This window comes from Buceros rhinoceros, unplaced genomic scaffold (genome assembly GCF_000710305.1).
Source record: "Buceros rhinoceros silvestris isolate BGI_N320 unplaced genomic scaffold, ASM71030v1 scaffold10050, whole genome shotgun sequence".
In the NCBI taxonomy this organism is placed as follows: domain Eukaryota; kingdom Metazoa; phylum Chordata; class Aves; order Bucerotiformes; family Bucerotidae; genus Buceros; species Buceros rhinoceros.
The window spans coordinates 47,080-61,283 of record NW_010391281.1 but is presented as its reverse complement, the minus strand read 5'-3'; the positions used below and the strand labels follow the sequence as shown (position 1 = coordinate 61,283).

The following is a 14,204-nucleotide window of genomic DNA, read 5'->3' as shown; positions in this document are numbered from 1 at the left end:
AATAACCATAATGAAGCTGGTGAGGAAGGACCTGGAGAAGGACAATGCGGGGCAGGTGACGCTGATCCCTGAGGAGCCCGAGGACATGTGGCATACCTACAACTTGCTGCAGGTGGGTGACAGCCTGCGGGCCTCCACCATCCGGAAGGTGCAGACCGAATCGGCCACGGGCAGCGTGGGCAGCAACCGCATCCGCACCACCCTCACCCTGTGCGTGGAGGCCATCGACTTTGACTCGCAGGCCTGCCAGCTGCGGGTCAAGGGCACTAACATCCAAGAGAATGAGTATGTCAAGATGGGGGCCTACCACACCATTGAGCTGGAGCCCAACCGGCAGTTCACGCTGGCAAAGAAGCAGTGGGATAGTGTGGTGCTGGAGCGCATCGAGCAGGCCTGTGACCCAGCCTGGAGTGCCGATGTGGCAGCTGTGGTCATGCAGGAAGGGCTGGCTCACATCTGCCTGGTCACTCCAAGCATGACACTTACCCGTGCCAAGGTGGAGGTGAACATCCCCCGAAAGCGGAAAGGAAACTGCAGTCAGCACGACCGGGCCCTGGAACGGTTTTATGAACAGGTGGTGCAAGCCATCCAACGGCATATCAACTTCGAGGTGGTGAAGTGTGTACTGGTGGCTAGCCCAGGCTTTGTACGGGAGCAGTTTTGTGACTACATGTTCCAACAGGCGGTCAAAACTGACAACAAGCTTCTGTTGGAGAACAGGTCCAAGTTCCTACAGGTAAGGACCTAATCAGTCTTCAGAGTAAGTACAAAGAGGCTTAAGAGATGTCTGTGATAATAGAAGATAATTACAAGGGTGACAGGAAATTATTCACTTATTAGAGAAAATAAATTTGTCTGAACATCATAAGCAAATTATTCTCATGCCTCCCAAACTGTAGGGTAGTTAGGCAAGATACAGGGATGGAGCCTTCCTAGGCTGCCTTAATGTGGAGTAGAGAAAGTATTAAATATTTAAAACTTCCAATAAAGGCGTATTTAATTTTCAATTAAGAGTGAGGTACAAGTTGGAAAATAGTTCAACTGTAGTGTTAATCTGTCATACTGTATAGCACGTATGTTTAATAACAGCTTTCTAAAGTTTTTTTTTTAAAAAGTACCTGTATGTGGTATAGGTTAGTTTAGTGGCTGGTTTTGTTCTCCACAGCTAGAGGTTATGCAGACCATGGGATTTTTTCCTGTTTCTTAGTCATCTCATTGATTGATTGGGTGGGTTTTTTCACTTTCACTAAAACAGGCAAACTGGGACGCTCAAATAAGTTTTCATAAGGATGCTTGTATCATTTTTTTAATTGCAGTAGGTCTATGATCTATACTTGCAAAAGTCTGGGGGGCAAGGGGAGGAAAGCATGTCCCAGTTCTTCGTCACAGTGTTTAGGAAACACATCGCACCCAGCAGCTTCCTTTTGCAGTCATAGCAAAGCATTGATAGGAAGTGTGAAAAGCTTTAATGTACTTCATGACTTTGCTAGCATAGTAGCTATGCAGTTGTACAAGACTTGATACATTTGCACTACATGTCTGCAGTCTTAAGAGATATTCCTCTTCTTGAATGCTTTAAAAGGGAGAGACTGAATTCTGTTTCTTAGTAGTTTCAGGTGGCCCTACCTTGGGGACTGTCTGCAACAGCTTGCATATTTAACCAATCTTTGAATAAGAGAAACAGCTTTCCTGCACTTCTTTAAATACAGTTTAAGGGATTTGGTATAGGCTGTGGGTTGCAGGAGAGGTCCTTTAAGAAAAGAATCATGTAGGTTTCAAGAAAAAGATAACTTCCTTGAATAATTATCAAGATAAATATTATGTATAGTGGAAGCTTTTTGTAATCAGCTAATCAAGAGAATGGTCCTTTTTAGTTAAAAAACCCAAACTTTTGACTTTTTTTTACTCTAGGTCCACTCTTCTTCAGGACATAAATACGCTTTGAAGGAAGCCCTCTGCGACCCAGCTGTAACTAGCCGTCTTTCTGACACTAAGGCAGCTGGTGAGGTCAAAGCCTTAGATGACTTCTATAAAATGCTTCAGCATGAGCCTGACCGGGCTTTTTATGGTTTAAAACATGTGGAGAAGGCCAATGAAGCCATGGCCATTGATACCTTGCTGATCAGTGATGAGCTTTTTCGGCACCAGGATGTGGCTACGCGTGCCCGATATGTTAAATTGGTAGATAGCGTACGGGAAAACATGGGCACAGTACGCATTTTCTCCAGCCTTCATGTTTCTGGAGAGCAGCTTGGCCAACTGACTGGGGTGGCAGCCATCCTGCGCTTTCCTGTTGCTGAACTCTCTGACCAGGAAGATGAATCTAGCTCTGAAGAGGATTGATAACAGTGACTTCAGTCCACGGTTTCTTTTCCAAGTCATGCTGAAATTATATTAAAGGCCCTCCCTTTCTAAATAATGTGTGCGGCTGTGCCATGTTGTGTAATTTAAGTTTTTGATAGTATTTCTTAAGTATATAGCTCTTCTCAGCACACTAATGGGTGTCTGTTCTATGGTGGTGATTATTGGGATACCTTACATTGGAGCTGACTGTTTTTGCAAGTCACACCCTGGACCTTCAGCAGTGCAAGAAATTAATTTGACTCTCCAAAGTGGCTTATTCTGCATGTTAAGGCAGACTGGAAGACTGCCTTAGACTTTTGGAATGTGTATTAAAAAAATAATAAACTAAGGGGAAAAATTATGTCCGACTATTTCTGTTCAAATGCTTCAAAAGGGTATTGCAAAAGAAATGTAAATATCTTCATGAAAGACCTGTCAAAACTGTGCTTGATTTTCTCACCATTCCTAAGATGAGGCAAAGGAGTGGGATCAACATATCTTTGGGCTTTTTGTGGTGGTGTGAGTCTAACCACTTAAATATTTCTATGAACCACATGAAGCAATCTTCCAGAAACCAGACCCTTTAAATTAACCATTTCGTCCCTAATGCATTAGCAATTAGCAATCCAAATTGTGACTGCAGTGCTGCCGTTTCAGTTATCTTTTTCAATGCTGTTATCTTGGGAGATTATCCCAAGACAACAAGGTAGTATGAATTTTATCATTGATTGTGTTCTGATAAATGGGCACTGTGATTACTTGGCGGCAGTTCTGAGAAAGTATATGAAAAGCCTTCTAGAATCAGGGCCCTGGTTTCCATCAGGAATCTTTTGACAACAGATAGTTTAAGTGCATAATCTTCTATTTTTCTATCTGTGTACCTCTTTAAAAACATACATAAGCTGTGATACAGAAGTAAAGATTACAAATTTATAAATCAAATTTAGCTTAATTACTAATCAATTCAGCTAAAGATGACTATTGTAAAAATCAAAATTACTTTTCTAATTATTTAATCTGCTCAAAGTATTGAGAACCTGTGAACAGTATTGAAAAACTGAGTTTTATTTCTTCACTGGACAATAGGACTTAGGCTGAGGAAGCAGAAGCTTTTCCAATTCTGACATACCTGCAAGGAAATTGTTCAATTTAAACTATCATTCAATGGTGTAGGTTGTGTGTGAAAATAAGCATACCTTTTTAGAAGTGATTGGAGTGGATAACAGGAGAGACTTGCTAGAAATAAATTTCATCTAAGAAAGCTGTGGAAGGCTTGTGAAATACGGAAAGGGACGTAACAATGGAAGAGTAAAAATAAAACCACCAAGACTTCTAGTCTGGGTTGAATAATTTTAGGAAAAGCCTATTTAGTGGTACTTCCATATGTTAATTGTGCCAGCCCTGTGACTTTGATACTATCTGTTGCTAGCTGAAACATCAGTCCAAACTCCTTGATGGAGAAGTACTTTTGAGTTAAAAGCCATCTCTCCTTTTCATCACTACAGTCTAAGGAATGCCTGCGTAGAACTTACGTTAGACCTGTGCTTTACTAACACTTTGATTCTTCTCTCACTGAAGACAAGCAAACACATTGAGGCAGTTGTTTAGAGTCAGCTTGCACAGGCAAACTGTTATTTGAGCTTTAAGTTTTGTTTTTGAGAATGTTAAGGTAGGCCTCTGTCAACAGTTTGTATTGGTGAAAATAAAATTTCTTTTTTTTTCCCTTTTAAAAATCTGCCTAAGCTGATTGTACACTTTGCAAGCTGGAAAGCATCCTGTTTCCTGCTACATACAGAGTTAAATGTAAAGAACATATGAAACAGGTAGAAGAATCTGACTTTCAATAAATACTACTTACATGCAGCAAAATATGGCTTTCAATAGGCTCAAAATTTCTAAACAAAGTTAATTTAAAAGTTAAAAATAAGCAGGTATAGTAGTATTTCCTTTCTTAAAAGCAATGCCAATTTGTGGCAGTTATACACAAATGATACTTGCATTCCAAATTGTAGTACATCCGAAGGTTCTTAGTTTAATGGTTACCAAATTGAGAGGCAAGTCCAACTATTTCTCAGTTGTTGAATGGTTTCCTATTTTTTTAGGCCAAATTGATTCCAACTAGTCTTATTTTTAAATTATGAAGAGTTGATGCTGTGTACTGTAAGAAAATTACAATGGCTGTTTGCAAGTTTTGTGCATGTAGTGTATCACCAAGGAAAAGAAGCAATCGTTTTGCTGCTTATTTGATTTTTTTTTTACGTTCACCGTGATTCTTCAAATTATTTACACTTAAAATTCTGCACTGACTTTACAATTTTTGAGTATTTTTTGTTGTAGCTGTTCCTGTCATGGCATTAAGTCTCTGAAGGAAATAACATCTAACTGGCCCAAAATATGAAAGGGTGTGATTTTTTTAATTGGTTTTTGTGTGGCTTTTTGATTTTTTTTTTTTGTAGGAAGTTTTGTAGTAAAATAAATATAAATGACTATGTAGACAAATGCATCCTCTTTCAGGAAACAGCATAAGGGCTTCATATTGAAAGTAGACTGTGTTCAGTAGCTGCAGATTGGCTAAGTTCCAGGGTTGCTAGTATCTTTAAAAGAATTTTGAATAGTTGAAAAGTCCATGTTGACAAAGATGCTTGCTTAACACAGACCTTAATAGATTACACTGTTACCTGCAGATCAAATGAGTGAATGCTAGAGCCACAGGAATATTTTTTGTGTCCTTTCTTGGAACTATATATATATACATGAACTAAAAACTTGTCCACAATACAAAAATTGTTCTCTTGCACCACATAGTATTTAGTAATTGTGAACGGTGTCTCAGTGTAGTTCCTAGTTGTGTTCTGGCATAATTCTGTGAGTTAATTCTATGGTTTATCTTCTGTTTTTTCAGTTTTCAAAATAAAGGAATTCACATTTTATTTAATATTTGTTACATTTGGTAGGAAAAAAGCTTTAAAAAGCATCATGAAATCAGCTCAATCCTGAGTCCTACAGTGCTCTTCAAAGATTGAAATAAACTAACTGATTTAGATCTTAAAGCCTCTTTTGCAAACTCATACTTTGGAGCAGTTTGTTTCGTCACCTTTATAATTTAAATTTTGTGGTTGTTTACTACATAAAGCTGGGTGCAAAAGATGAGGTTACCACCAGCGCGAGACCAAAAAGTTATAAAGCAACATAAAATATCTTTCAGTAAAACTGTAAATCATTTAACAGTTTTTGACCTAGGGAATTCTTCATCTCCCTCTTCCTGTCTTCACCCTTGTACGCTATATGAGTAAAATAGTGGTAATAAGTGATCTTGTGACCACTCCCTGACCACCAGTGTAACAAGAGCTCATAGCTCTTCAGCTTAATTTGTGAAGTAAGTAGCATGATGTTTTTAAACTCGTGTGAGTGTCTGATGTCATTTTCATCTGTTATTATTAAAACTGTCTTTCCCGTTGAAAAATTCTTAGTTTAACTTCCAAGCTGCTGACCTTGGTTTCCCTTTTTCTGTAAAGGTGTATTACAGCTATCTTCTCATTTGACTGATTTCTAGCTTGAACCCCTCTAATTTCTTTCTGAATACTGCAGTATCTGTCAAAAAAAATGTGCTCAGTTTCATAAAGGCAAAGTAGAGATAAAAGATTTGATCTTTTTTAGCCACCTAGTCCATTCACTTTTCTCTCAGCCTGTTTCATTAGGTAATAAATGTCTAGTTTTGCAGGAAAAACACATTCTCAGAATGTTTGTGCTGTTTCATGTGAAACCACATTTGTGCAGTGTGTGTTACTGCAAAACTTCAGGCTTTTTTTTTCTTGCTCTCTGATATACTAGCTGCTTTTCTCAGTTCCTCCTCCCCCCCTTTTTTTTCTTTTAAGACAAGTTTAAATGTTTGTTTTAGAATGAAGTCCTTAAAAAGTAGATCTAGGTGCAACTGAGGTGGTTCAGATTGGTAAGTATTAAAAAAGGAGTTTCTCCTTCAAGCTGTGCTAATGCAGGGAATGATAGAAATCTGGGAGTCACTGCCTTCTCAGTTCTTGATCAGTATACACCTGCGACTGTTACAAAGTGAATGATAGAAGTTTAGATGCTGGTTTGATTTAGTAGGTGGTGGGAACAGAATAGAGACGTGGCATGGCAATAGATCATTTTACCATATCTGTGTTTCTCCTACAGTGATCACAAATTGCTTTTAGAGACTGATTTATTCAGATTTTGTTCAGGAAGATAGTATTTTGCAAACTCGTTATTCTGCTAATGTAGAGTTAACCATTTGGGTCTTGCGATTACTGTATTCTTAATTCAGGCTGTAACGTGGGTCAAGCTTGGATTTTTTCAGTGGTGGAAAGAATAAACATAGGCTGTGGAGCTTCTTGTATGACAGTTACCCAAAGCATTGCTTAGTAAGTGTAATGCTTAGTCCTGTCACATTTTTTGTGCTTGACTCAAGTAGGGCATTGACTTGGATTTAAGGATGACTGCTTGCATGATACAGAATATAGAGGAAAGAAATGTCTCCAGTCTAACTACCAAAGTATAGTGCATATTCTCTGTAAACTTCTAAACTTGACTGTTGTGGAAATGCAGTGTAGCTTTTCAGTCAAAAAATTGTCTCCTAAGGTGTCTTAGCCTAAAATAGGGTGCAAGGAAAAGGTCTCTGAAATCATACTTGTTTATTATGTTGTCTGAAAATAATTCTTCCTCTTGTCCCACTTGAGGGCTGGACAAGAAACAGAGTGGAGGCTGATACCAGAGCAGCACTTGTTTCCAAGTCAGTGTCTTCTGGGAAATGCAACTTGAAGCAGCAGCTTTCCCGCCCTGCCAGCTTTTGTCAGATTTTGCTATATTGATCTCTAATTTATTGCCCTCTTTGGGGGGAATGCTGCATCCACAGCTAATGTAATTACTGTCATGCTGCTCTAATTATTACTGAGAAGTCAAATTAGAGCTGATCATGATCCTGTTACATTAGACAATGTTAATTATTTGAAACCAGTCCTCCTTTTTAGGAATGCACATACCAGACTTGATGGGAATTTTTTCCTCTGGTCCAAAATGGAATTTCTAATCAAAGCCAAATGTAGAATAGTGAATAAAAGAGTCCAGGAGATTTAAGGAAGGTATGAAGCTTGAGATCCTTTTCTGTTTCATTGATAATGCTAGGCTAAAGATACTTCTGTCAGTGTTTTTGGTAAATACAATTCTACATTGTATAAGCAAATAAATACATTTATATTTTGGCTGAGATAGATAAACCACAACTGACTCTTGGGCTGTGGGAGACAATATTCAGATTTTTTATCTGAATGGAACAGGAAAGTGATTGAAAGCAGAGACGGTTCCTATCTAACAAACACACTAGCTGTAGTCTTCATATTTCAGAAAAAAGCCCTGAGTAGGGTTCCGTGTTTCGGAAAGATTTTGGACCTGGTGGCAGCCAAACATATCTACTTTTGAAGACAGATTATTTCCTATGCAGCCTGACAGCCTATGCCACCCTTAGACGTTTACTTTATGTAGAACAAGTGATTTTAGCTGACTTTACTGAAAGGAGTTCAGAACAAAGAAATTAAATATAGAATGTATGTGAAGAAACATGTGTGTATAAAGATGCAGTATCCTGAATGATTGTGGAATCTTCATGTAAGAAAAGAAACCAAACTTGACTCTTAGCTTGTAGTTGCTTTGTAGCTCAAAAATTACTCCAGACTCAGGCTTGACAGTTACCGTTAGACCTCGAGATTTGTTTGTGGTCAGAGAAGCGTGGTAGCAAGTGCTACATTTAGAACGTCTGACGGTTGTTGAATGCTCATGAACATCCCCTTCAACCATTTCTTAAGCTCTGAAAGCTGCTGCAAGTTCTGATGAAGAGAATTGCCTTTTCTTTGACCTTCAGTGTTCAGCCTGATGACACAAGTGTTCAATATCAGTATAGGTATTTTAACTGAGGTGTGAGATTAATTAATTAATTGCATTTGTTTATCTTACCCGAATAGTTGCCATCAGACCACTTCCACTCCCTTTGATAAAGAGAACTGTTTTATTCCATATAGTTTATTCCTCTCCTGAGTGGAAGTTGCTGTTCTGTGATAGAGTGGCTAAGAGAAGCTGAAATGGACTTCCTTCAGGTATTTGCTGGGAGGACATCAGCTGTCTGCCACAACAGATGTGCCTCCTGGACCAGTGGCTGCCCTCGCTATATGGCTGTACCTAGGAGATGGTGATAAGCAGAAAAGGAGTTGCCTCGTGAGGGAGCTTTTTCAAGTTGCAGAGCCGTGAGAGAAGAGGAAAAGTGGTTCAGTGAAAAACGTGAGATGTTTTGATGGGCAGGTGACTTCTTCCCTCAAGAGAGTCAGTGGGAACACAGTGGGTGTTTGGAATATCAGTACTCAATTCTACTAACAACTCATCCTCAGCTGAGGGTAAGAAGCCAGCTGATGTGATTAAGCTTGTGTATGAGGGAGAAGAGCTTTGAGCCTGAGACTTGAAATTGAGATACTGAGACCTTGCTAATTCTGTCCCTGTAGAATGATTTCTGACAAGCCTGCTACACCAGCATCACACATGGAGTCGTTACTGTGTCTGAGGCTTGTGAAAGCCTGTATATTCCTTTTGCACCTGTCTGAAAGCCACCTTCTTTTCAAAAGTAGTGCTTTGTGAAACAAACGTTTCAATGTGTTGTGTTGGCAATCCATGTGATAAGCCAAGGAAAAATTTCTAGTCAGACATTGAAAAAAAAATGAACAATGGAAGCTGAGTGAAGTAAACCTTCCAGAGTTTTTGAGAGGGTGCTTAGTGAGAAGAATTAGGAAGAGAAAGCTAGGGAAAAAAAGATGTTAAAATGTTTGTTGGGGTTTTTTAACAGTGTTTCAGCTTGTTTCAGGTAAAGCATTGTTTCTTATGACAACCTAACTAGTAAATCAAGTCAATCAAATGGCAAGTTTTCTGACTTTTTCTTTTAAAAGCCTCAGAAATTAGTTATTAAAACTATCATTACACAGTCAAGGTTGTGATCTTGGTAAACAGGAGATCTATGGTTGCTTAAGCAATACACAGCAAGTCTACTTGCTGTGTATTGTTATGAGACAAAAGTCCTATTAAGTGTTTAGAAAGAATAAAATTCATGCTGACAGTTAATCCTGACAACTTTAAATCTAACATTTCCTAATTTTGAAGACTTGTCTTTCTAGCCTAAATAGGTTATATAAATTTATAATGGTCAGTCTTTCTTTTTTTTTTTTTTTTTTTTTTTTTTTTTTTTTTTTTTTTTTTTTTCCCCCCAGGGGAGAGAATTGAAATTATCACTGAAAAATGTTTAGGGCTTTAGGCAGTAGTATTTTGAAATTGAAGTTTTCACTTCTAGTTCTAGAACACTTTTAAAACTACTTCGTTCCGTAGCTTAAGCACTTTTATTTTGACATAAGAACTGGCAAGAAATAAATGTATGTTGGAGAACAGAAAGTTCCTGCTACTGGAAAAATGAGAAGTTGGAACTGTCTTTCTGTCAGAAAAATCAGAGCAAAAGGTCACTTTTATATGGAGTTTGTTTACCCTGAAAAATATCATGCAGTTGCCAGCAATAGATAGGAATGAATTCAGCAGTCCTCTACCCTATGCTCTGAACAGAATCAGAGTGCTTGCTGTTGTTATTTTAGTGGAATATTGTGTTGCCTTGTTTACATCAGTCCAATTCTTAGTGCATATGTTAGCACCAGATCTCTACAGATGCACTAGAGTGCACCTTTCTGCTGCTGAAACTTGTTGAGGTGCTGCTTGCATAAAAGCTGATGTTAATCTAGGATCTAGTAGCACCTATTTGCAAAAGGAGTATTGTGGTACATAAGGTGGTGATATGAGTTTCTTCTATAGCAGGTCCTTTTTTGACAAGCACAGCTCCTCTTGAGTTTAGAAGACTGAGTCACTCTTAGATAAAACTGATCTTAGCTTTGCAAACTTCAGTGTAGCCTGAACAAGTGACATGTACACAAGAAAAATATAATTTCCTCACTGTTAAGCTTCCATGGTATTTTTGTGAAGTTGATGCAGCTGTTTGAAAGAAAAAGGTTCTTTATAGAGCTCCTGGTAACACCAGAATACTTTCTGAACAGATCTGGGCCAGACAGATATCTTAAAATCATGGGTGTACTTCATGTGCTGTGGGTGGGAAATGTAAGTTCTTAGTGCCAGTAATTCATGTAGAAATCTCTATCTTAAACTGCATCTAAAAAACAGGATGTTTTTCTACCTCTAGAGTCCAGCCTTAATTTTGGGGGGGGAACAAACCTTCCTCTTACAATCTTCATGGCTAGTTCCAAATTTCCCTGAATTGTTTATTGGCCAGTAAAAAAGAACATTTGCAGTAAAAAGACCTGGAATTAATTCTGCAGTGCTTTCAATTGGTTTACCAGTAAAATTCCTACACCAACAGTAAAGCAAAAGAGGTGCTCATGCTCTCACTGATACCTGAGTGTCTTAGTTTTAAAAATTAGTAGATAAGGTTGATGATGATGATATTAGTATGCTAAAAGCTTTTGGTACATTTCTATTCAATATTCATAATTCATAGTGGTATACTAGCTTTTGGAGAATTTATGAACTTTGAAAAAAACCCTATTATTACTATAAAAACATATGACATAGAAGAAAAATATTAAATGTCCATAAACACTTAGTGCAATTTAAAATGTTACTTTATTTCCCAAACTGCAGTGTGAAATAACAATGGTAGAGATACCAATCTTGATCATATTCCGATTCAGACATGTCACACATGATTATTTCAGGGAGTACGTTTCTAACGTACATTAGAGGGGTATCTTTTGTTCTCCTTTCAGCTGAGCGATACCAGTGTGGAGTTGGCGTTTTGGCTTTGTCAATATTTCTGATGATCTCAGGTGAACAGTGTATGCCTCTTCCTGACTTACTGGTACCTGAACCCCTTTACAGAAAGTTAGGTTTTATCTGTTGACTGTAATTTATATTCACTTCACAAGTAGACTGGAGAGAGCTACTAATATATAAAAGTCAGCCTGTGAAAGTCCTTATGATTGTCTTAGACCATAGGATGAGTAAAGCTGCTTAGGTAAATAAATACATGTAACAGCACTCTATGAATTGCCTAATGCAATACCAGTTGTTCTTACAGGTTTTTTTTTGTCTAAATGAAGAAAACTTTGTATTGCTGATCTTCAGTTTTTCTTGGGGTGCAATGTCTTTTGTGATGTCTATGTGATGGTGGGTGTTTTGGTTTTTTGGGGGTTTTGGGGTGGGTGTTTGTTGGGTTTCTTTGTTTCGTTTTTTGGGGGTTTTGGTTTTTTTTTTATGGAAAAGAGGCCTTTTCTAGATTAGGAAGGTCTCTGACGGTTATGTTCATAGAAAACTGGATTTCATGAGTACTGTGGGCATTTGCAGTCCACATTCTTGTCTGCTTGGATTTCTCAGTTAAAAACATAAAATGTACATTATCACAGAGCCATATTCTTTAAATTGCACACAAAAAGGTTTCTTACCACGGTTAACAATTTATAGGTAGAGATGAGTGAGGAAACGGGCTGTCTGAGGATTATTTTCCTTTTTAGCAATGAGCAGTTATAAGTTTCAAAACAGAAACTAGTAGAGAGCTAATACCCTGATTACCCATGCCCTTGCGCATACTTGAGAGACACTCAAGGTTTTCCTAGTGATCAAGTCAGAGCTGATCTGTGCAAAGAGACAGTGCCTGCTACCCCAGGCTCTTGCAGGATAGAGCTGGTGTTCCCGCAGGCATTTCACATCTGTGCAACTGGGGGTGAAGAGGCACTTCCATCTGATCTCGTGGTGTGAGAGCGCTAGCATCTGGGGACCGTTTATGGTGGAATTCCAGCATTTCAACAAATATGTGACTTATTTTCCATTACTGCCTGTAGCAATCTCTTATCGACTATATTCTCACTGTAGTGATTTTTCTGGTTACTGGTAGGAGAAGCCATTTTTAAAAAATCCTGAACAATGTTATTGACAATACAGTTCATTCATTGCAAAGAATTAATATATGCAATAGGAAAGAGGAATTGTTTGGATGATAGTTTTTTTTTTTTCAGTCTAAGCTTAATGTCAAACATTTTGAAACCTTTCAATATCTGTTTTTATCAACACTAGGTTTCATCCCTTACTTTCCGGTTCTGATGTTAGAAAACTGCAGGTATGATTACTTAAATTTTAAGAAAAAGGTTTAAACTTTACTAGGATACTCATGTTTGTAAATGTGTTCTCTATCCTAGACTGTTCTAGTAGTCGGTTTTATAAATATTCTTTCGATTTACATTTTGCTGGAATCTATGAGCTTTATATAACAAATTTGTCTGGAAAGAATAATGTAAGACTTTGTGCTAAGGAGCAGCTTAAGAGTTTTCAAGTCCCTGTTGAAGTAAGGGAGTATGTATTGGAGACAGAGAAACAAAATTCTTTATGTGGCTATGACATGTAGAGTAACACTATCTAAGGATGGTCCTACCCTTTTTTTAACCTGGTAGTGCTGGGTCAACCTTCTTAACCGTTTGTGCTACCTGTTGCACAATTCAGCTGTATCTTTGGATTGAATCTCAGGCATACTGTTGAAGGAATTACTGCTTGAAGTGATTTATATGATTACATAAGCTAGAAAAAGTGTGGGAGCTACTTGCTTAAGAATGAAAAAAAGATTGGGTTTGCTTCCCCCTGTTAAGCGAGTGTTACAGATTTTAATTTCTTAAGAAATTTGAAAAGAGTAATTAGAAATATTGAGGCATTATTTCACGTGATAAGAATGATAATGCTTTGGATACTCAATTAGCATCATACTTGTTTAAAAGAAACCGTAAGATTCTAGTTGGATCCACTTGGCCTTTGATTTAGCCTAAAAGCAACCGAGGTAATTGGAAATACACAGAGTATGCTCGTTAGTGTAGGAAAAACTAAAGTAGTAGTCTAGTTAACTGTGCAAAGTCAAATGAAAAATCACTATGGAAGAAGTGATTTGGGGGCTTGCTAGGGATCTTAATGTCTGGTTCCTGCACACAAGCTGCACCTGGCTTACCATGCTGGTTTTGACAAAGCTTCACAGAGGAAAGCTTACAGCCGCAGGACATCAGCCAGCGAAACTGGGATTCAGCATAATTGAGCAAATAGAAGTTGTAGAAAACCAACTGAAACATCATATTTGACTCTTCCTATTAAACTAGAGGAATTTTTGTGCAGAGGAAAACCTACAGTTCCGTGAGCAGTTTTGAGAAGTATTGTGAATAATGCATTTTTCCTAGAAAGTCCTTGTTTATCCACTTTCTGCATTAAATTAATCTCTTACTCTTTTTTAAGATAACATACACGTTCATTTTAATTATGCCTTCTATGTGAAATCTGAGTTAATTATAAATTACTATAAATATCGTCTATCTCAAAATAAAAAAAAAGTAGGTCGGGAGACAAAGGGTCCTGGGAGCTTACAGATAAAGTTAGATGGTAGGAGACAAAAGTGGGATGTTCAGGAGCAAATGGCCTTTGGAAGGAAAGGAGAATGGGCTCAGAGGAAAACATAAAGATTCTAAGGACTTGAATGGAGTTAGGTGTTGATGGAAGCCCTACATCCAAAAGAAGAACTGGAGATTACAATCTGAAGGATTTTCTAGGAGTTGTTTCTGTCAAGCTGATAAATTTGCTCAGCCTCTGTACAGTTGCACAAGTCTAGTAGCTGACCTCACAAAGTTTTCTGTATGGGACTGCGTATTTCTAAGGCTTTTTCTCCCTTCCGTGAGAAACTGCAAAGTGCTAAGAATTGTACCAGTGAGAGGACTACTTTCCAATCTTTGAACAAAATAGTTTATTCTGATGACTGTCAACCAAGAGGGGCG

General features: G+C 38.0%; 1 protein-coding gene across 1 annotated transcript; it reads left to right on the top strand.

The window, feature by feature from the left end:
- Nucleotides 1-10: 10 nt before the first annotated feature.
- Nucleotides 11-2,693, top strand: PELO (pelota homolog (Drosophila)). The gene is made up of 2 exons (XM_010141011.1): nt 11-736; nt 1,912-2,693. The coding sequence occupies exons 1-2, from the start codon at nt 11-13 to the stop codon at nt 2,341-2,343; spliced, it is 1,158 nt and encodes a 385-aa protein (XP_010139313.1). The 3' UTR covers nt 2,344-2,693.
- The last annotated feature ends 11,511 nt before the right edge of the window (nt 2,694-14,204 follow it).